The sequence below is a fragment of the Anguilla anguilla genome, chromosome 13 (genome assembly GCF_013347855.1).
Source record: "Anguilla anguilla isolate fAngAng1 chromosome 13, fAngAng1.pri, whole genome shotgun sequence".
NCBI classification, from domain to species: domain Eukaryota; kingdom Metazoa; phylum Chordata; class Actinopteri; order Anguilliformes; family Anguillidae; genus Anguilla; species Anguilla anguilla.
The window spans coordinates 13,375,650-13,399,486 of NC_049213.1; the positions used below are offsets into that span (position 1 = coordinate 13,375,650).

The following is a 23,837-nucleotide window of genomic DNA, read 5'->3' on the forward strand; positions in this document are numbered from 1 at the left end:
TAATCTGGTACGGCCCAGAATTTAGAGGTGACTAACTTTGAGCCCGGTACTTTTAAAGCTTTTAGCTTCTAGCTGTAGGCTTGCAAAAGAGTGTATGAACAAGAGCCTTAGGCTTGCAAAAGAGTGTATGAACAAGAGCCTTAGGCTTGCAAAAGAGTGTATGAACAAGAGCCTTAGGCTTGCAAAAGAGTGGATGAACAAGAGCCTTAGGCTTGCAAAAGAGTGTATGAACAAGAGCCTTGGGCTTGCAAAAGAGTGTATGAACAAGAGCCTTAGGCTTGCAAAAGAGTGTATGAACAAGAGCCTTAGGCTTGCAAAAGAGTGGATGAACAAGAGCCTTAGGCTTGCAAAAGAGTGTATGAACAAGAGCCTTAGGCTTGCAAAAGAGTGTATGAACAAGAGCCAATGAAAGTGATAGCCTGTCTTTTCTTCTGTGTGTTGTTTTGTTATTTTAAGATGGGAAACACACTTTTGTTGAGGGTATTTATGCCCACCTGAATACAAGAGCTGTTCTGCTGGACAGTGCATTTCATGTTGAATAATTAATTTACTGTGGTAATAAACCCCATTGCTGCAGTGCATTTTCAATGACATTTAAGAAATGTCAGAACAAATGTCCTTTTTTTTTGCGAATTCTGCTTTAATTCACAAATTTTTTATCATTATACATTGCACACGCAATGGGTTTTGGATTTTTACATGGTCTAATAGAGATTTTTTGTAGCCAGATTTTTTCATTGCAGCTGGATAAGGGTAGTAATTTAATGTGATGATTTTATTATTTATTCATACTCTGCACTCTTAAAAAGCATGTAACTGAAGATCCTTGAAAATTACTACACTACTTTAATTTCTTACTTTACTTTAGAACACTTGTAGTCAATGACAAGACTACAGGCCCAGTTACAGCTGGGACAATATCTTCTACAGACTAACACAAATGCTGGCAAAACCAGAACTGTAACCATGAAGATGAACTTGCATGAGTAGTGACACCGTCTTTCTCAATTCTCACGACATCCTTGGTCCTCTTGTGGTCTGCTCTCTTCTCTTGATCTGGAAAATGCAACATGAGACTTGATTGACAGGTGTATTAAAAGCAGAAACATTTACTGGAGTGGCCATAACCAAGCCTTATGTCTATACGCATGTAATTTAATGTGATCAGGGCATTATAGAAATGTCAGTAGTCAACAAGATCTTTTTTTTTTTAACTCTGCAAGTTTTTCTAAGCATAAAATGAATGACTGTGATTAATACACCCAAATGCTTAGAAATGTTGGCCACATACATACCAGGCTGTGGTAATAAGAAATCCAGGATGAGCAAGTTCATAGCGTGAAGCTGCTGGAATGGTAATAGTTCTGAGAACGCGAGGCAAAGTTTGTTAGTTATCTGTGGAAATTTTTTTATCGGTATGGGTCTGCTCCAAAGCACTTTTAATACTCAAGCTCAAATCACCTGCTTTAAATTTCCCGTATGGAAAAAGGCCAAACATATTTTCGCATAACTACTCGTAAATCTCCGGGAACGTTGAGTGAGAAGTACCCAGCACATTCCACAAAAATACACTTCACGTGGCAGTCTCCAAAGGGATTCGCGCATCCCGATAAAATTCAACGTGGAGTTCTCTGTTCATATAGAGCGGTCCCCGACTTCCTTTTAAACGTATCAGCGCGCGAACGAGAAGCGCTCTTCGGCGATTACTCATACGCTCGTTGCGGCGTGCGTCCTCGGCTCTCCATTGTCTCTGCTATCTCCCCCGAACACACACCCCTGCGGAAAGCCCATCCGCCGGGGCCCATACGCTCCCAGTCAACTGCGTGATGAAAAAGACTCCCCCAGCACATCAATCTGGGTCTACTGTTGATATATAAAAAGAAAAGGGGGAAAACCTGACAGTGGAGTTTATTGACTAAACATTAAGCTGACATTATCAGGCAATAGGGAACATATTTATGGGCCAGTTGAAAAGGCAGTGGGCCTGAATTATGTGTGAACCAGCCACTGTATGGTACCCTAAACTGATACCGCCTCCCCATTCCCCTGCATCTCTGCACGATGAGCCAATTGTATGCACTTACTTTCCAATGTGCTGTGGGTTTTTAAAAATTATAACTACTTCTCCTTATGATTATTTTATCTTTACTGCGTGAGCCAGAGCTTGAAATTGTTTGCCCTGAAATTTGTACACAGTGGGACCCATTGAATTGTATGCGGCGGTACCAAGTGTGTGTGTTAATATCAAGTTTTAGTTTAAGGATTACCTCCATAAAAGATTTATCATTCAAATCCTTTGCAAAATGAATAATATAAAATATAAAATTTTTTAAATCACATCGTTCATGCGCTTGAATAATGAGTAGCATGGGCAGTAGTTCACAGTTGATCACTGAGCTGTTCAGGTAGTGCCGTTGAAGAGGGAAGCCGGATGGAGTGGGCTGACTGGCGGCTAACGGGCACGGGGCAGAAAGAGTGAATCGATCCCCCTCCTCCGTCCTCGTAGCTTTGACCGCTCGCCTGGAGTGGTGTTTAAAGCAACGACCGCCTCATCCTTAACGACGGTCCTTATGGTCCTTATGGACCGCCCTGGTGTCCGTGGCCACAGTTTCCTGAGCGTGAAACTTCCCAGTCGAGCTGATGTGAAAGGCAGCTTTAGGTCAAGAACAAAGGAAGCGTATGAGCAGCCGTGTGGAACACTTTGACGTGGTTGGTCATACACGGTTTGAGGGGTAATGACCCTGCAGTGAGATGAAGAAGCACACTTTCCTCAACAACCTCTACCTTCCCCCCCCCCCCCCGCCCGTCCCCCCCCTCTCCTCCCCAAACTAACCCATCTTTCTCAGGGCTCAACTAGGTCAACAAACAAAAAGCAATTATGTTGGGCAGCTGCCGTCGGGGAGTAGGTAATTAGAGAGTGGCGTGGACAGCTTCATTCTAAATAGGTACTAAAAGACTCATCAATCATCTGTACGCTGATGGCCCTCCCAGGTCATGTGACGCACGCCCCAGCCGCAGCTCTGAAGATGAGCTGGGTGGATGGGTGAGGGGGGTGGGGGGGGGCTGTACTGTGGAAGCTCGGTGAAGCCAAGCAAGGATCGGAGTGGGTGGGGGGGGGGGGGGTCTTGCCTGGGTCAGCCAGTCAGCAGGGATGCCCTGCTAGTGACCTTGCATCAATTGACTTGCGAGCTGTGGGAGGCCATCCCATGGTACGAGATGAGGAGACAGAGGGAGGTAGCGATGGAGGGAGAGAGAGGGAACAGAGCAGCAGACGGGGGTGCCGCTTGACTACAGGCACCCAGACTCCAGCGCCTCTGGGGCTTACGCGTACTTTCCCCTCCGAAGCTGAAAAGATCAAATCTAATTCCGTTTCAGTCAGCAGTGGCTTCTGCGCCACACTCCTCTGTTCTGCTTTTCCCCCTTCCGTGCAGTTGCTCTATTTTGTGCCAGTGCTGTCTGGTTTCTTGGCAGTTTATATCCTACCAGAGCTGGGGTCTATTCTGCTCAGGAGACCGGGCTACAGCACCTGTCCTTAAAACATGCACGAGAAAAGACTGTTGGCTTTGGTTTGGAAGCATTATTTGGCTGTTGAGGGGCTAATTTTGGTCTGGGGGATATCAGAGATGTACTTCAACAAGCACAGGGTGGAATGAACGGGGACTTTGGAAGGAAGAAGGAGGTGGAGAGAGGTGGAGGCAATTATGGTGTCTATGAGGTGTCTGTGAGATAGTTCATGAACTGGACTTCTATTCAGAGCTGGGAGTGATGGAACGAAGGCCACACAAAGGCCTGTGCAAATCCTTGAACTGTGCCCCCTCTCCCTGGCCCTCCTTCCGCCCTCCACATATGCCTGGGAACCTGTCTCTATGACGATCTCCTAGGGCGAGAAAAAAGGGGGGTGGGGGGGGGGGGTTGCGAAGCCTCTTGGTGCTTATTTACATGTTGGTTGTTAGAACAAGATTAGGGAGATCAGGGCTTAGAATGTATTTATAATGTGTGTGCATGTGCGCTCACGTTCGTGTGCCCAATCTAGCTGTAGGGTTAAACAGATGGATGTAACCCCAGAAAGCACAATCCACTGGGACACCAGTGATGCATTGAATTTTTTTTTTGCTGAATTTTCTACAGGGATACTCACCCAGTCAGTAAAGTATGTGTGTGTGTGTGTGTGTGTGTGTGTGCATGTGTGTGTTTGTGTTTGGTTTATACAATGGCATTCTGGTTTTTTTCTGTATGGACGGTTTGGACCGGTATCGAGAGACCAGGCCGGCCATTGTGTACCCTGGGTTTTCCCTGTCTGCCTTCCATGTATACTGTAAACAGAGAGCAACGCGCTGAGCTGCCGCAGAGCTGCAAGGTTAGGGTTGGCGGCTGCGGCGGTCACCCTGGAAACGGTCACCTTGCTTTATCTCACTGCCGCCGCCGCCGCTGACCACGGGCAAAGGGAAAATCTGCCTCTTTCGCTAAAAAAGGCCACCGTGGAATCTCTGAAGAGTAAAACAACACGGACTGCAGTAACTGCCGTACAGAACGTGTCAAGTTATTGTGTCAGAGTCTCACCTTTGTAAGCTCCCCCCTCCCCCACCCCCCAACGCAGTTTAATACCCCATCCCTGGCCTTTTTTTCCCTCTAGGAAGACATTCCCCCCAGCGCCCAGAAGTGCTGAGTGCAGCTGTTTGCTTCGCACACACGCGCATATGCAGACGCTCACACACACGCTCACACACACACACACAAATCCGCTGAGGTCGTAAGCCGTTTGCGAGCATCTGTTCCCCGGAACAGAGGGAAGAGAGACGCGGCTTTGTGCCCGGGCCCGCAAGCGCGCGCGCAGGAGGAAGGCAGGCAGACAGAGGGCGAATGATCCGGGTTTCCATTCTCAGAGATTGCGACGGCGCCTCTGAGAATACCACATTTACGCGCGATTCAGTCAAAGCTTTCGCCTCTACGTTCCGCGCGGTCCAAATGTAATTCTCAGTGCGTTCAGTGTATGAAATTACGGAAGAGCCCACGCAAAATTGAACCTGCTGTGTATTCCAAAACATGAGCATTACTAGATAATGAAAATAAAAATGCTCATTAATTTGACTGCATATTTGTCACAGTATATACAGTTTGTATTTGATAATTAGCATTTTTATTTTCGCATGGTAGCATTACACTAGAGTATAATGCATTTCTCTCCTGGTGTCATCTCCGTGTCATCGGGGCTTACTTGTCATCTTGAAAACATTTTTACTGAAGTGGATGAAAATTCATGCAATACTACCCTCCAGTAGTAACATGTGATTGCAGCCTTTGGCCAATCAGGACACTCTGCAATGTTCCAGCTGTTCACCAGTATTTTACATGGACACAGCAGCACACAAGCATTTAACAATGTATATTGCTGTAAATATAAGAATAAGCTCTTTTCTTAATTCCTGAATTTTAAATAAATTATATTGAGAATCATGGTATGACTGTAGAGCAAGACTGCTGCTAATTAGAAGAATGAAGTGTGCCAAATTAAGGTTGAAGCAAACACTTACAAGCTGGTAGATCTCCAGGAACAGGGTTAGTTACCACTGAGCTACAGATCTTATTGAGCTGCTAATTAGTAGAATCTGTGAGTTTTAGTGAGCTAATTTGGAGCATTACCAATATTGTAGTTGCAATGTATGAATTCTGATTATCTGTCCAAGACACTTAGCCAATGTTAACCAAGAATTACTGTAGAGCCTTTTCATACTATGTGTGTGCTCACGAAATAATTTTTTGCCCTAAAATGAGGAAGCTAAGAAAATAATGTCCGTGATTTTTTAAGTTACAGAACTTTAGAAAAAGTAATAATTAGAGATGTTACAAATAACAATATTTGATGTCAGAATAGTCCTGAACATTCAACCAGCTGGCTCTGCACCATGTGGCTCTGTGGCGCAATGGATAGCGCATTGGACTTCTAGTCAAACACAATATGAAGTGATTCAAAGGTTGTGGGTTCGAGTCCCACCAGAGTCGACGTTTTGCCTTTAGACCAGTATCAACATGGCCTCACATGGTCATCTGAAAATTGTGCCATTATAAACCGATTACACAGGGACAGGGTTTACATGAATGTATGAAATACTGTATTTGACTTGATCCTGCAAAAGTTCTGTACTGCTAGTGTATATCATAATGTCATATACTGCCGTAGATAAAACTCATTAATGTTACTACTCAAGGAGATTGACAGTTTGAATACTTTATAAGGACATTTATACGTTCAGTTCATTTCTCAATCTCTTCTGATGTGTGTCCGTCAAGTCAGGGCTCATGAAGAGCTGAGGACCACCTTCCAACAACACCCAGAGGCCCCAGTTTTGGAGTCCATGGGAATGGCCATCATTGTCTCTGTCAGTCGCATTACCTGATCTGGCCCAGCCATCACTGGGGACCAGTTTCCAGGGCTTGAGGAGCAGTCGTCCATCTTGGCTCTGTACCACCCAGTGTAGGCATGTCATACGTGGGATTATAGGGTGGCATTATGGGTGTGGATTATTTCTGTGCAGCTGTAGCCACTGTCACTACTCAAGGAGATTGACAGTTTAAATTTTTAATAAATTTTTTGCACTTTTGTGCTCTCAAGAGGCTCTGTGGCGCAATGGATAGCGCATTGGACTTCTAGTTAATCGCAATGAGAAGTGATTCAAAGGTTGTGGGTTCGAGTCCCACCAGAGTCGATGTTTTGGCTTTACGCTACAGAAGTATCAATATGGCAGCAGTGATTCATGGTCTTCTGCAGATTGTGCCGTTTCATACCAGTATTACACCGATACAGATCCACTAGCCAACGATAATGACCACCATGTAAGGTAAGTTCATTTAGCTCATATTGGTAACTGAACAGACTGGTTTAATTCTCACTTATTTTCGTCTTACTTATCGTGGACCTTCACGTAGGCCTATAGCTTTGCCCGTAGTGTTATTTTATCTAATTTTGGAATTTTACCTACTTTACTCAGCTATGAAACTTAAGTTATATCAAGCAAACAAAAATGCAAATTAGCCACGTAAGCTAAGGAAAGTAGCCAGCTAACTAGTTGGCTAACTGTTCTTTAAAGCGTTATTTGTTTTGTGAATCGATTCAACAGTGAGAAAAATGTAACTGCCTTTAGCTGTGCTTTAGGTCACTCAATATTGTAGTTGCAATTATGAATTCTGATTATCTGTCCAAGACACTTAGCCAATGTTAACCAAGAATTACTGTAGAGCCTTTTGATACTATGTGTGTGCTCACGAAATAATTTTTTGCCCTAAAATGAAGAAGCTAAGAAAATAATGTCCGTGATTTTTTAAGTTACAGAACTTTAGAAAAAGTAATAATTAGAGGTGTTACAAATAACAATATTTGATGTCAGAATAGTCCTGAACACTCAACCAGCTCACTATGTGGCTCTGTGGCGCAATGGATAGCGCATTGGACTTCTAGTCAAACACAATATGAAGTGATTCAAAGGTTGTGGGTTCGAGTCCCACCAGAGTCGACGTTTTGCCTTTAGACCAGTATCAACATGGCCTCACATGGTCATCTGAAAATTGTGCCATTATAAACCGATTACACAGGGACAGGGTTTACATGAATGTATGAAATACTGTATTTGAATTAGGACTTTGACTTGATCCTGCCAAAGTTCTGTACTGCTAGTGTATATCATAATGTCATATACTGCCATAGATAAAACTCATATTAATGTTACTACTCAAGGAGATTGACAGTTTGAATACTTTATAAGGACATTTATACGTTCAGTTCATTTCTCAATCTCCTCTGATGTGTGTCCGTCAAGTCAGGGCTCATGAAGAGCTGAGGACCACCTTCCAACAACACCCAGAGGCCCCAGTTTTGGAGTCCATGGGAATGGCCATCATTATCTCTGTCAGTCGCATTACCTGATCTGGCCCAGCCATCACTGGGGACCAGTTTCCAGGGCTTGAGGAGCAGTCGTCCATCTTGGCTCTGTACCACCCAGTGTAGGCATGTCATAGGTGGGATTATAGGGTGGCATTATGGGTGTGGATTATTTCTGTGCAGCTGTAGCCACTGTCTTGCTCCCAGGGGGTATTCAAGGTTTGGTCATCTGACTCGTCCAAGGGCTTCTGCTGTATACCTGGAGGGTGCCTCGATCAAGGAAAATGACCCAATGTAGACCAGTTTGTGTGCTCAGCACTACCTCGGTCAATATGCCAGTTTCATGTCATGAAGTAAATTTAATCAAAATTTCCTTCTTTATTTCCCTTATTTTGACATTATTTTTGGTATCCCCCCTTTTAACCCCAGCAAATTCAATTATTCGTTGTTGTCACTACAGATCATCTAATTATGTATTTTGACATCATTATTACTTTTATTGGTACTTAAGGTGTCTTGGGCATTATGAACTAATGAAATATGAAATAATTTCAAATGGCCCCGACCTGACGGAGTAAGTGTAAACGTGTAACTATCAATAATGTATGCACATCACTGTTCTGGGCTTGGCATATGTGCATGCATTTGTGATATCAATGGAAAGGAACTGAAATGGGCAAACCTTAATAAAAAAATGTATCATTTCATATTTATATTGCATTTATGCTATTTTGTTTTTTGCTCAAGAAAATAATGTCCTTGGTTCTTAAAAGTTGTAGAAAGTATTGATTGAATATACAAGGTCAAACCTTTTTAATTAATTTTTTGCGCTTATGGGGTCTCAAGAGGCTCTGTGGCGCAATGGATAGCGCATTGGACTTCTAGTTAATCGCAATGAGAAGTGATTCAAAGGTTGTGGGTTCGAGTCCCACCAGAGTCGATGTTTTGACTTTACGCTACAGAAGTATCAATATGGCAGCAGTGATTCATGGTGTTCCGCAAATTGTGCCGTTTCATACCAGTCTTACACCGATACAGATCCACTAGCCAACGATAATGACCACCGTGTAAGGTAAGTTCATTTAGCTCATATTGGTAACTGAACAGACTGGTTTAATTCTCGCTTATTTTCGTCTTACTTATCGTGGACCTTCACGTAGGCCTATAGCTTTGCCCGTAGTGTTATTTTATCTAATTTTGGAATTTTACCTACTTTACTCAGCTATGAAACTTAAGTTATATCAAGCAAACAAACATGCAAATTAGCCACGTAAGCTAAGGAAAGTAGCCAGCTAACTAGTTGGCTAACTGTTCTTTAAAGCGTTATTTGGTTTGTGATTCGATTCAAGTGAGAAAAATGTAACTGCCTTTAGCTGTGCTTTAGGTCACTCAATCGAATGCAATTGAAACTAGTTTGTGTGATGTTTCTAGAAAATCCGTGTTTGAAACAAGTTCTCCTGAAAGGTTGCTTGAAGTTCTGCGTGAGTCGCTTGTTGCTTTCAACGTGCTCGTTCTCGACCACGGCACGCAATAGTAAAACGTGCGTGACTGTGCACGAGTCTTCTCGGTGTTTGGCGAGGCTGCATTCCGCACACCGTGCACGAGTTCTGCAAGATGTTTATTCCTACGGCAACATACGCATTATTAACAGACCTTCATCTGGTATTTCTGGCAGCAGCACTAAAATGGCAAAAATCTAAATAAAAATGTAATTAAGTTATCTGAAAGTTTTATGGTACTGAAAAAATTACAAGCAATTTAAAACGGCAATAACACGTTTGGCTCCAAGTGAAACTAGACCAGGTCAAAACCTAGTATATGGCTGAACCTAACACACTTCATCCGGCCAACCAATGGTGTGTAACTTCATCACTCACTCAGTCACTCAGTCACAGACATTCGCGTTTATAGGGCTGGCCCTGCTGTTGCGGTCCAGCCAAAAAGAAATCATTCTCATCATCCAGGTCGATGGTCAGTGCAATAAATAATATCCTTAAAATACTTTTGTTTTAAATGGGTATGATATGATATGGAGTTAAAAGACTAATGTGTGCATACTGGTTCTTGACTAAACCTCTTTTCTGAACACAAGAAAATAGCTAGTTTGCCACACAAACAACACACACGCACACATACACACACACACACACACACACACACACACCCACGCACACACACACACACACACACACACACACAATTGATATTTGAAACATAGATAAGTTGAGGGCGACACTTAAGGGTAATGTTGCATAAAGAAAGAAACGGCAGTATATTTCCTGGTAAAATTAAGCCTGAGAACGGGAGCGAAGATGCAACATGTACATTAGATGTGCTTGATCAATATTCCCACAAGCTCTTTAGCCGCTAAGGCGGCCTCATTTGCACATTTGCGCGTGCACCGTTGAACAGCTGAACCTGCATTTGACTTGTCACAAAAGGTACATTTTGGGTAGGGGATCGATGCTGCGCTCAGGGAGCTCTGAACTGACGACAGATCCTGAAAAAACGGGGGGGGGCGAGCAAATGCAGCAGGGCGTTACAGCATCTAACAGAGCTCGGCATCCAAAGCTAACCCGCAGACTTCTAACCTTCAGGGGTACTGCGTGCCAAACTAGTCGAAAGCAGCTATTGAGTTAGAACAAACGGAGGAGTGCTGACTGACAGAAAAGGGCATCGGAAGCACTGGTCATCCCTCAGTGGCACCACCTACAAAAGAGGTGAGAATAGCACTATCTCAGAACTCATGCTCATATTTTCTGTGCAAAAAGCAAAGCCACATTGCTTTTGCAATGTAATGTCATTTGTAGTGCACATTTGTGCATGGATATATTAAATGGCCATATGTTGTGCTGTTAAAAATAAAACACAATTCACGTTACACCAGAAAACAGCATATACTGTTATAAACTGCTGTCTAAACTTTTCAGGCAAGCAAGTGTCAGCTGCAGTGACAGTAACAGTGTAGACCATTACATTACATTACAGGCATTTGGCAGACGTTCTTATCCAGAGCGACATACAGCAAAGTGTATAATCAGACCAACAGTACATGTGCAATAGAATCAGGTTTAACATGAATACTTGGTTTTGTCTTTGGTCCAAGCGTTCTTCTGGGTTGATTTGAGTTAATACTGTGACTCTTAAATAAATATAGGTAATATAACAACTATCGAAGCTCCACTTGGAGCATACACTGAAGTATGAAGCTCCACGTCAACTGCACAGCTAACTTCAGGCTGTAGTTTTCCAGTTTCCATCTATCTATCTATCTATCTATCATTCACAGTGACGACTTATTAGTGTTAAGGCTATTGAAACACCATGTTGCAAGAAGGAGCCTGTAATCACAGTCTGCGGTGCACCTGCCAGCTTTGTTTATATGCCAACAATATTTGATTTGAACAGTGCTTTCCATGTGTTCGTTAATTAGCTAGCAGCAGCCTGCACCCACAACGCCAAAATACCAACGTTCCTTTGACGAAGATTTCCGGCCTATGAACATGATGACGCATGATGTCATCCACCCTATTTAGAGGAAACGATGAAAATGTGCCCAAATATATTCTGATTTGTTCCAAGTAAGCATACAGGGATAGGGCACCTATGTATTGCGTGACCGTTACAGTTATAATAATTATTATTCTAAAAATCTAATTATGCTGAACAAGTTTTTTTTTTTTAATTAAGCAAATAAAATGCGCCTTGCCCTTAATCACGTTCAGTGAAATTATCCATTTGACTTGCAATATGCAAATAATTTATGCGCGTTACACATTTGTCATAACGGCATTTATGTGTTTATACATTTGTGTTTCCCATATTTATTTGCATTGCCTAAAAATACTATTAAATACACTGACATAATAAATTCAATTTATTATTAATAAATATATACATTTAACAATATGGATGTAACTTCCTGTTGTAGACAATGGATTATATCCTATTGACTCACTAGGTGTACCGTTTTAGTTAATAATGAATGCCTTTTGCGCTTTAGTATGATGTTATTGCATGGAGCTTTTAAACTGCAACCTGCGTGAGCGTGTTTATTACAAAATCTGCTCAGAAGAAACGTACACACGAAAAGGCCCTGATTTGGAGACAATCGATGTCATGCTTAGGCCAGGAAATGCTTGCTCAGCTCGCCTTCGATTGTTAATACACCAGTTGTGCCATCACAGGCCATCAGAATGACAGGCTCCCTCTTAAAAGGGCCGTTTAATCCCACATTTGAAGAAAACAGCGCAAATGACAATTCTATGCATGGGTGGGATTAAAGAGGCAAATATCCTTCATGTTTGTTAATGTACCAGACAAAGGTACTCACCAACACGTTAACCTGGATCAATACTAATTTCCACCGAAATTATGCTAACCGTAAATGCCAGAATTAGGGCAAATAATGTGTGGGAAGGGCTGTCTTTATGTATTGGCTAGAACTAGATTGTAAAACCGTAAATACTTTTATTTAAAAAATAGAATAGGCATATGGGAAATGTTATAATTACACATCACCCAAGCATACAAGACTAGATTTAGAATTTAATATATTTCAGAAAATCCCTAAAAGTAGGCTATGAGTGCGTGACAAGTTTCGAAACATTTATTTCGAAAGAAGTGATATTCCCACGTTTATTTAATGAAGTGTCTTTCATATACGATTAATATAATGCGCAACGTCAAATCGATGATCTTAATGTAGCCTAGCAATACTGTCGCAATCCGTCAAGTGGGACTCCAGCATCGATTGGTTCGGACCCGAGCCAAAGCGTCGTAAATAGCGTTCTTCATAGTGATTTGTCCTTTAACAAATGTCATACAGAGACAATTTATTTGACGGTAATTGATGTGTGTGGTCATATCCTGCGTGGTTTCCAGTACGAATCAAAATTATAAGAAAAACTAAACCAAAACAGTAGGCTATTGGTACAGATTTATGATGTATCAGTGACAAATATAGTCTATAGTCCTTGGCCACGTAACTAACCCTCAAGCTGGGCTTGTCTGTAAAGTAGGTTAAACTGCTATTAAAAAATAAAATAAAAATTAAATTCGTAAAAATACCACACTACACTTAGACAGGTAGGCTAGTATCCAAGTCGATTTATATCATTCATGCTAACGGTTTTTGTGACTTCAACCCGTAGGACTGCAGTGCTGGTTCCGTTCATTTGGCATATTATGTCGCACATAATCCTATACCGGCCAATACATTTAAAATTGCCGTTATTTCTGAAAGAGTGTCTGTCAGTTCGGCCCCAAAATGTGGCTTGTCATTCTTCTTCTTCTTCTTCTTCTTCCTTTTCTTCGCCTGATTGATAATATTTTAGTAGTAGTCACCGTAGTAATAGGCCCTAATAACAGCTACAGAAATAATAATAATAATAACAACAGTTATTATTATTAATAATAATAATAATAATAATAATAATAATAATAATAATAATAATAATAGTTAGCATTTAAAATCATAGATTTTATTTTTTTATTACCAAAGCAAATAAACAAAAAAACCAAAACAATTTTTTGTGTATCTGTTATTGTCTGCAACAATGGGTTTTGGACAATAACAGAAGCTAGAATATAGCTCAAGCCTTCTTGAAGCAAGATGTGGCATTTCAAGTCTTGGGAAAGTATTGGACCTGGCCTGTAATGAAAACAAATGTTACCTTGGAGTCACTCGCTAGAAAATTGATTAAAAGGCCTCCTGAATTTCTGGAAACTAAGTGCAAATGAATGCAGACTCTTGACTCCCCGGCAGCCAGTGACCGGGTCAGCATTGTCTCCAGGCGAGTGAAAGGTCAAGAGGTCAAAGTTGAACTAGGGAGTAAACAACATTCGTTATAGCATCGGCTATGTCGACGTAGCCAATGCTGAATTATACAACTATACAAAGTTGGAGTTCTTGCATTAAAAATAGGTTGAATACCTACTTGAGATATCATGAAACTGAATGAAATAACCAACAGGGTAAATAATATTTGAAAACGGTTTTAGAAAGTGGTGAAAGCAAATAAAAAGGGGCACGCATGCACACATTCAATGGCCTACATGCTAGTTCACTTTCTCTTTATATGCAGCAAAGGTCCCATAATAAGCCATTGCTCAATCTCCCTATACATCTTTATATAGAAATTCAGAGTAAAGGGTGTTGCTTATAGTCGTGTTCGCTCATTTCTCGAGTTTAAAATCCGCGTTAGTCTGTTGAGACTTTGTTTTGTAGATCACACACGGGGGTGCAAAACCGTTGACACACTTTGAAACGGTGAATAAAACGTTTAAACAGTTCCAAATGTCTTTAATAATTGTCCCCGAACTCATGGTGGAAATTGAGTCAAAAGGAAAAGGTTACTAAAGGCTTCAAAAAATAATATAAGACTTTAATACTAAGATGAAATTTAAGGTCAAACCGGTAGGACCGAATTACCCCCTTTGTCGTGTTAAGTTCTCGGACACTAGCATACAGTGCAACTACTATCGCATGGACTATAGCATCTTTTTACTTTTTGCGGTTTCGCTGAAAAAATGTCACATGCCCTTCCTTCCTTTAAATCGCTTTTCAGTTTGCTATATGGTACAATAAGTATACTCAGAAATTGTGCCTAAGGATTGTGGACATCATACTGAATAACTGTTGGTGCGTCAAATCAGGAAAACTGAATTCACATATGGATAGATCATGCTAAGATATATCCACACCAGTACACCTTTTCGAATTCGGAGGTTTGTTCTGCTGCCTATTTGTATCTATAGATTTCTTTAATAAAATTACTGAACAGAGAACGAAATCAACCTGTTGTCAAAACGGAAGAAATGTTTTGAGGACCACTGACTCTGAGCAGATTAAGCGACCCTCAAAATTTCCATAAGTATTGGTCAGTGACTAAAAGGGAGTCAATAAGTGAATCGGGTTGTGATTTTTGTAACCACAATAAATTAAATGCACCACATTTTAGCGGAATGTAACCTTTTTAAAGAATAATATTTGGCTGGTCTTAGATGAGGCCCTTTAACATGAATGATTTTAATTTCAGTTGCTTCAGTCTTTAAGCATTATCGCTCAATAAAAAAAAGATCTTTTACATTTACCTTTTCGTGTAGGCTACTTATTTTACTCAAACTGGCTTGATTGCGGTCGTGGATGCTTACGTATTTCAACTAGCAGTGCATTCCGATGATGTAAGGCAGTAGGTTAGGACTGGTAGTAATATCTTTAAGTGTGCACAATCAATCAATTTATAGTAAATCAAATCTGTTATTCATTCTGTCAAGATAAGTGTTTACATGCCATTGGCAATAAAACATCACCATTAGGCTACTGATAAAAAATAAATGTGAAAATAAATGGCTTCAAACGGCGCGAAATATCAATGTAAAGAAAAGAAAAACAAAACAAAAATGACTTTATTCGAAGGCGTCCATTTGATTAAAGGGTTTCCTTGATTGACAATCTCAGAAAATACGGTTTTATGTGGTATGCTATCGATATAGTAGGCTACCAAATATAGCCTATATTTATTGATCTTCCCATATATGCTAGAACACGACGGTTATTCTTAACCATATAGGCTAACCGTTCCAACCATAAATAATGATAAAGAACCACAGTTTATATAGATCACCTTTGGCATACCAATCGAAATATACAAATAACCAATTTAAAATCACTTTCAACAATCAAATGTTGGAGACATCATTTGTGTACTGTTGTTTAATCCCATTTTGCCCCCCACCCCCCCAGACATGTAGACACAAAACTTTTTCTCATTGTAAAATATAACATATCAATCCTAGAGAAGTAGGTGCATTTTAAAATAATATTTCTTGTGACAATTATGATCGTTTGGGCTGTCAGTTAGCAGACGCACTTATCCAGAGCGACTTACAACCCTAACGAGTTTGTGCAAATATTACATTTTTCGACATTTATATATCATCATGAACTTGTCTAAATTGACTGCAAGAATGGGAAAATAATTCCAATAACGTTTTGATTTAGCGAATTCTAAGACATTCGAACAGATGAGAAATGTCCAAACAGACACAGACAAAATGAAATGTCACATGTTGCATTTATATAAAACAAACATTTATTTTATTTGCATTCAAACAATTTTTATTAATTCGTTTTAGGGAATTGTTACAAAATGTAGTATATTTAAAGGCTGTGACGCAGATGATAAATTCCAGTGAAAAAACATCTTGAATGAAAATTCCTTTCATTTGACATTCATTCAGATCTCAATATCATACTCAGGGCGGTATAATGTTACGTCGTCCAAGCTTTCAATTCCTTTTTCCTTCTTAATTTAATCTTTGATAGGAAACGGAATGCAGTATTACTTTGGTTGTAGCTTATACGTCTTTCGGGTTCATTAATATGTCATAAAAGTTATGGAATAGAGAAAGTAGTATGTTACAAAATGTATCTCTATTGATCATTTCTAAAGCTTAATTTGAAGTTATGTAGGCATATTCATTAACATATTAACACATTGTGGCCTCATGTACCGAAAACACACTTTATGGAAAGTGACAGAAGAACGGTGTCCTTCAGCACCAAATCGTTGCTCTAGCGACATGTGACAAGAGCGCCTACTGCTAAATCAGTTTTCATCCATTTCAAATTCACTGCACCTGGGCCTCACAAATACATTGTTAAAAAACGTATTCGATCAACAAAGTGTTGAACAGCAACGAATTTCTAGGTCAAATTGATGGTAAAGGGGCTGTAGTTTGTTTTTGAACACACAGTGGTTTCGGTAAAGAGTCAGGTAGTACAAGCGTATAGGCAACCGATAGCCAATATATTACACATTGAATGAGTCTACTGAATTATTTATTTTAAGGGACGGTGAGAACAAAGCATTTGGTGAATTTATGGGTCGCCTACTTGGAGCAATAACATATTGTGTTTCTTTTTTCGTCATTGACTGTAGGGTATATTTTAAACCACTTCACACCTTTTTATACAGCCGCCTATTCCAAAAGCAGAAACCGATAAATATGTTGAGGTCAATCTATTTTAATTAAGCATAGGGACTGGTAATTAATTATTTTCATAGGGTGAGGAAAAACACGTGTAAGCAGGAAACTTAACCGGGGACAAATATATGACAAATGATGTCCTTTTAAAGCACGCACACTCCTCACTATCATACACACACTAAAAATCAACAAATTAAAATGAACTGTTTTATAACAAAAACGACGCGTTGATGACGAAAAACAAAGGACGAATTGATATGCAATAAAAAATTAGGTTGTTTCCAAGAAAATTGGATCCAAACACATATCGTCTTTCATTCAAGAAAATCGTCGTAATGAAATGATCTGACGGGGCATAAGTTATACATATTGGGTATCACAGACCTATGATATGGGTGACTTTCAAACCGTAGAGCCAGTGTGAGACAAATATTCTCGAAGTATTAAAAAATAATTATTTTGTAGTTCGGGTCTGTATGTTGCGAGTACATATGCTTCCAAATTGACAACGCATTATGAGATTTAGTCCAATAGGGTGCTATAATCGAGTGACCGAGAATAGTAATTTCTTATGACATACAGACGCCAGCATTTTATTAATAGAGCAAATTACTAATGATAAAGCCTATTGTTTCGGTTTTATAAGCAGATTATTCAAAAAAAAAAAAAAATTTCGTGGAGAACGTGTGTAAACTTATTCCGACTAACTGACTAGCAAAACCGAATAAGCGTACTTAAACTCACCCTATAATTGTTGCTATATTTTAACATATTTTTAGGCGGTTGGTGTAGGCCTACAGTGGGAACGAAATCACTTGGAAAAAGACTCGCTTGGAGCTGGATGGGAGACAATGCAAGTGCAGACTCAAATCACTGAAACGTTTTATAGATCGACTTACACATGCAGTAACAGTCTTTTTCAGTCTTACACTGTTTGTCTACACTATGATGCCAATTAATTGCGAACGTTAGTGTCGCTGAAGGGCAATTTCAAGGCACTCCGTTTAAAGAGGTTCATGCTATAGACTGCTGAATAGGCACTATAAACGGTTCACCTGCAGAGGCATTTTGTTCCTGAACATAATTTACATCAGCTGACATAAACACTTCTGCTAACAAATATTTTGTTGCAAAATATGAATAACACCTGAACCTATAATGTCATTTGAATGTCAATTTTTACTTAACTTAATTTCATCAAAAAGTGGAAATTGTTTTCCGTAGTTCCCTTCTACATACCCCCACCCGAAAATGAACGCAATATGATTAAAAATGATTTGCAATCTGAAGTTAATATTTGACGACTTGTACCTAACTAGATGTTCACAGCTAAATCAACACATTGCAACACGTTTTTTTGTAGTCTTATAAGTAATGCTTTTCACACCTAAACTGACACTACAATCAAGATGTGTTGATAACTGTTGAAAGCGGATTATTCTTGTAATAAAAACAATCAGAAAAAACAGCTAATCGTTTGCTTGCATAAATACAATGATGACACTTAAAACGTGAAATATTACTGTCGACAAAAAATACAGAAAATATAGCATGGAGTTGGAGTATATAATTTTTAAAAAGTGTTGTTTATTTATTTATTTATTTAACCAAATATCGAGCGTGTGCTTGTGTTCCAGTTATGAAACGTTAAAGGCTCAACCTTAAAAAGGAAACATTCTTTTCTGACGGTTGTGTTGGTAAATCGATAGATTGTGCATAGCATTTTTATTCCATTGTCTAACAAGAGGCACTGATATAAAATGCAAGTAATTAAACTTGTTTCTTTCTTGTCTACCGTTTCCGCATTAGTATGGAAGAAAATACTGAATAACCCTGACATTAAAAAGTGCACAGTAATATTCATTTTATAAATTAGCTCGCAACGTGGTTGTTGATTGTTTCAAATGATAATTTTCTACCTTTAAATATATATACACAATTACTTCCTTTATGCAGTGTGAACAACATGCAAACTGCTAATAGCATAGCATACAGTGAGTTAATAATGATAAGCTGGTACACGTTTAGATTCACTCAATATTTACCCTTAACTTTGATTAAAAAATGAATGGAAGGACACATTATTTGTTCTGCAGCAGTTTGGTACGTCATTTTTGGTGACTGCTGAACAAATGGTGTTTGTGAAGGAAAAAACAGAATTGCATTTACATGCAAGTCAAAGCTAAACGCCAATGCTGATTAAATACAGGGCACACAGAATATCTTTTAAAAAATCATAATGGCATAGCAGCAACAGACCTTAGACATGACAACAGACCTCAGTTTGTATAGAAGGTGTGGAGTCACTAGTGTCAGTGTCCGGAGGCAAGGGTTTGGGCAGAGGAGGGGAGGAGGCCGGAGAGGAGCCGGCGTCTGACTTTTCGGACGGCGAGTCCTCCGGCCCGCTCCCCGACGAGGCCGGGGGCGCCAGCGCCAGGCCCTCCTTCTCCCTCTTCTTCTGCTTCATCCGTCGGTTCTGGAACCAGATCTTGACCTGCGTCTCATTGAGCTGCATGGCGCAGGCGATCTCCACCCGCCTGGCTCGCGTCAGGTACTTGTTGAAGTGGAACTCCTTCTCCAGCTCGGTCAGCTGCTTGGTGGTGAAGTTGGTCCGCGGGGCGCCGCCGGCGGGGTGCCGCCCTTCCTGCGTGAAATTCTCACCGCCGTCGCAGTCGCCGTTCGCGCCGAGCCCCGGGCCAAAGCACTTCACCCCGCTGACCCCAGGGAACGACCTTACTGCAAAGACATTTCCGTTGAGATGTGTGTAAATGTTTGTGAGGAATTACATAAACACGCACCACCTTTCATTAAAGCCATTAACGGGGGCAGATAGAAAGTGATTGAAGGATACAACTGGAAAATGCTAAAAGGACACATCTGGAAAATGATAGCAGGATAGAAAGACAATGCAAAAACGTTACGGCTTTTTAAAAGAGTAGGCCAGTTCCATTGCTACAGCGTCTGCAGTCAATTTGGAAGGGCGCACACTAGTACTCGTGGCAAAAAGTCAAAGCAGTGTGGCTGTGGACATCCTGATGACCAAAACCCTCCCTCCCTGTGCCACATTACTGCCAATTATTTGCTGCCTAGCAGACTCCAGAACACATACTCATTTTAACAAGTGGGCTCCCAGTATGAAACCCTGCTGCGCTACATTATCTGCAAATGGGAAAGGAATTGTCACTGTCATAGAAAACACAGTGAGAATCTGACATTATTCTAGACATCCATATCCACTGGATGAAAAACTTGGGAAATGCATGAAATAGGCACACACTTCAGGGAGGCAAAGCCTTTCTCTAATACGAAAAGCTGTCACTGGGAAATAAGTTAATATGTATACTTTTCCCAGACATCAAAGGAAGCTCTGAAAACACACTTATGAAAACTTCAAAAATGAACAATTATGCTTTATCTTGCTTCTCTTGCTCTCCCTGTTTGAAGAAAAAAACAAAACCAATTCATTAAAATAACTGCATACTCACACCTGCTTTTCCAGAAGAATGGTTAGAATCACCGAAGGCATCACCCTTCCCCATTCTTCATTCGTATGTTCAAGTATGTTGTTGTATCTGGCCACAATTACACCAGAGGCAGAATAATGAAGACAGTTGACCCTGTTCATAAATTGGGCTGCAAACTGTCTGCGTTATGGAGACAGACACCCCTCATGAGCATTAGTAACTCATAATGGCCACCTGACAGTGTACATTGCCGTTTTAAAGCTTTTATGAGTGTTATGACTAGTTATAATCTGCCACAACGGGGATAAAACAATTCTCTTCCAAGGCATTTAATGTTTATGTTCTACAAAGGTGCTTAATGGGAACGCAAGTTACGTGCTGATACCGACACACAGGAATAGAGAAGTCTACCAGGACAATCTAATGGAAATATAACAAGCTGTCCTTCAACTGCCTGCCTGCCAAAGTGAGAGCCAGTGGCTGTTTCCATCATAACATTTTCATTTGCGGCTTAAGACATTTGCCAAGAGAACAAAGTGCTCGCTTAGAGCCCCTTTGCCTGCCCATTGCCCAAGGAACCAGACGACTATGAAGAAAGCTAGAGATTCCACACAGATATATGAACTTTTACACTGATTACTTTTGTAGTTCACAATATGAATGTAGACTAGGGGAGCAACTGCCAAACGTACAGGTGCGAAAGCAACTTATACTTTTGACGTCTTAAAAAACTGGACACGCCCACACACACCCACTAACACACGCAATCAACAGAAATTTCAGCACCTGTGTCTTTTTATTTCATTTCAAATAGCCAGAATGAGATCATATTGCCATTTTGAGAGAGAGAGAGAGAGAAAGAGAGAGAGAGAGTGGAGGGTGGTGGGGGGTGGGGTGGGGGGGGGGGGGTTGATGAGGTCGATACCCATTCGTCCAGTCGTCTGGGCATCCAGCCCAGTTATTCTGATACTGTCAAGACATAAATGAGCAATAGCGCTAGAAAGGCATAACCCAGACACCAAGAGAAAAACTCTCCGGTTAATTCGAAGTTTATTCTCTAACTCAGAGAAAGCTTAAATACCCAAAGGTACTCATATCAGGCACAATTCAAACCCAAAACACGTTGCTTGCTGATACGGATTTCACTCCCACCTGGTGATTTAGACAAGTCCAAAATACTGTAACTCAGTTTTCAAACGAGCACAACAATATAAGCAAAAGTCTATTCGGCCTATACTCAAGTTTTATCTATATTTGGTCACAATTACCAAGCGAGAAGTCGACCATTGTTGTTCGAAATAACTTTGAAGAGGCTGACTGCTTCTTTCCATTTAAGCCACAGTTTTATCGGTACGTTTAAAGAATTATTTCTTTTTAAGTATAGGCCTTCCATTATTTTGTAACTCAATTCTACAGCCTAATAGAAAGTTGAGGGCAAACGATTATAATGTTGCTTTAATTATCACTATTCCAATAACACGATTTACGCAATTACCCAAGAACTTAAACCCGCCTTAACTTTTTAATGGGACTCGAACAGTAGGCTACTGTACTGCTGAACTACGGGTAGCTTAAGCGACTGCCTTAAATTCATAATCGATCTTTGGTTTAACTTTTTTGATTGGCCGCCAGGTCTATATGTACATCCATTTACGCATCCATTAATCTCTGTTTGTGCAGACTTAGGCAACATCCTAGTTATTACAAGAAATCAATCAAACGTCCTAAACGCGGCGCCCTCAACTGAACTGCAATTGAGCTCGTTATCGGCAATACATAGAAAATCATAAACATAAAATGAAATAGAAAGAGGAAGAAAATGCTTTAATACGAATATGGGTGATGGCCTTCCTTTTGCATGAAATTTGGCAAGGATCAAAACTGATATCTGGTTGGCATACAGGGCACGAGACAGTGGCCTAGCCGTGCAGCCGCGTAAATGAGCAACACAATTGAACAACGTTGCTTCCATTGATCTTTCTCACCAATGACCACAATATATTGTTTAACATAATTCTGATTAGGAGTGGAGTCATCGTATCAACAACTTAGGCCAATAGTTTAAGGAAAACAGTGATTCGCGTGTATTCAATGTATTCGACAAGATCTTCTAAACGTTAATTAAGGAAAACCACCATGAAATTAGTGCCCAAATAAATACATACACAAATAACTTACTATTGTTCATTTTAAGAACTGAGAAAAAACCGGCTGAGTTTGTAGACTATAACTTGCTTATCTACATGGGTACTATGGTCACAAGTAGCCTACGTGAAACTTTTAGATTGTTCCGACCAACTTTGTTCCTTCAGTACCTGAGACTGCTGTCTGTTCACATGTGTTGGCTTAAGGTACTTATTTTCAAAACGTGTGATGTGTTTTGCGAGACCAGTATACATATACTAAATGGAACGGAGAGAGAAGAAACGTTTGTGTTTCTTCGACAGTGGTGCACGGATGGAAAAGTTTATTTTGCTCTTAGAATGTGACGTGCCACCCGGTGTTGTGAACGCGAAATACGCACGTTTTAAACTCACCTGCCCTGTGTTGGTTGCGCTTAACTTTCATCCACTGGAAAGTTTTGTTAAGGTAACTGTTGTCAGGTTGAGGTTGCTGAATGACGTCGTTGGAGTTACTGGGACTGTCCGTGACTGTCAGGTGAATCTTTGTTATTTCCTGAGTGTGTAACTGAGACTGCCTTTTAAGTGACCCGAATCCGGAGTGATGCCCGGTTAAGTTCGCTAGAATCTCCTTTTTGGGTTGGTATCCGGGTCTACTGAAGTCCAGCTCCGGAGCGTTAGGGTAAGAGGTTGCGGGGTGAGAGAGGTGACTGCAAGTCGCAGTGGAAGGGTAACCCTGATTTTGCGCGTAGGCGGATGTAGCCCCGAAGGCTATGTGTAGGCTCCCTGTATGGAATGCGTCGTTAGCGTTCGCAAAGCCATATTGCTGCGGAGGAGCTGGGGCGGTACTAGGGAATGGAGAGACGCGGTGCCGCAGGGGAAACTCCGTGCCAAGTGCATAGCGCCCTTCTTCGCTCCCACAGCTAAATTTTAAAGTTGTTCTCTTCTCCAAGTGTGGCAGCCTGGCCTCCGCTGGAAGGTAACCCCCTGAGTACTGTGCGCTGCTCTCTCCGTTACAAATTAACTCTTGGTAGGAATTCATTCTCTTTGCTTCTTTCGCGTCCCAGTGACGCCCAGTCGTCCCCGGCACTTATTCAATGCATCACTTGGTCGGTGCAGTGGCCGAAGGGGAAACAAATATTGTCTGGAAATTCGATCCGTGATTGAAAGAGATGACGTGCCCTCTCAGTTTTGGCCAATGGCACTCTGCCCCCTCCTTTGTTAGCGGACGGGATACTTTAATGGACCAGCGCAAGCCACTTGTAATTTAACTCGCTTGCAAAGCCAAAGCGAAATGAACGACTGCCGAGTTTCAAGACACGTGGACCAAACTAACCTATTCCATTCTGTAATTATTTTGTAGGCTATCTGTTCTATCTGTCGGTT

General features: G+C 40.8%; 1 protein-coding gene, 1 long non-coding RNA gene and 4 other non-coding genes across 6 annotated transcripts; 4 read left to right on the top strand and 2 right to left on the bottom strand.

Moving 5' to 3' along the window:
* Window positions 1–973: 973 nt before the first annotated feature.
* On the bottom strand, window positions 974–1,525 carry LOC118211943. The gene is made up of 3 exons (XR_004762127.1): window positions 1,462–1,525; window positions 1,296–1,364; window positions 974–1,056 (listed from the first exon to the last, which is right to left on the bottom strand). It is a non-coding gene; the product is annotated as an uncharacterized LOC118211943 (long non-coding RNA).
* Window positions 1,526–5,907: 4,382 nt separating this feature from the next.
* trnar-ucu lies at window positions 5,908–6,000 on the top strand. Its single transcript has 2 exons — window positions 5,908–5,944; window positions 5,965–6,000. It is a non-coding gene; the product is annotated as a tRNA-Arg (tRNA).
* A 611-nt stretch (window positions 6,001–6,611) lies between these two features.
* On the top strand, window positions 6,612–6,704 carry trnar-ucu. The gene is made up of 2 exons: window positions 6,612–6,648; window positions 6,669–6,704. It is a non-coding gene; the product is annotated as a tRNA-Arg (tRNA).
* Window positions 6,705–7,415: 711 nt separating this feature from the next.
* Window positions 7,416–7,508, top strand: trnar-ucu. The gene is made up of 2 exons: window positions 7,416–7,452; window positions 7,473–7,508. It is a non-coding gene; the product is annotated as a tRNA-Arg (tRNA).
* Window positions 7,509–8,720: 1,212 nt separating this feature from the next.
* Window positions 8,721–8,813, top strand: trnar-ucu. The gene is made up of 2 exons: window positions 8,721–8,757; window positions 8,778–8,813. It is a non-coding gene; the product is annotated as a tRNA-Arg (tRNA).
* A 9,285-nt stretch (window positions 8,814–18,098) lies between these two features.
* On the bottom strand, window positions 18,099–23,493 carry hoxc1a (homeobox C1a). The gene is made up of 2 exons (XM_035389532.1): window positions 22,869–23,493; window positions 18,099–19,603 (listed from the first exon to the last, which is right to left on the bottom strand). The coding sequence occupies exons 1-2, from the start codon at window positions 23,491–23,493 to the stop codon at window positions 19,128–19,130; spliced, it is 1,101 nt and encodes a 366-aa protein (XP_035245423.1). The 3' UTR covers window positions 18,099–19,127.
* Between the last annotated feature and the right edge of the window lie 344 nt (window positions 23,494–23,837).

Coding starts and splice junctions, on each gene's coding strand:
- hoxc1a (XM_035389532.1), bottom strand. CDS start 23,493: ATGAATTCCTACCAAGAGTTAATTTGTAACGGAGAGAGCAGCGCACAG. Junction 19,604..22,868: donor GCGCAACCAACACAGGGCAG/GTGAGTTTAAAA, acceptor ATGTCTTTGCAG/TAAGGTCGTTCCCTGGGGTC.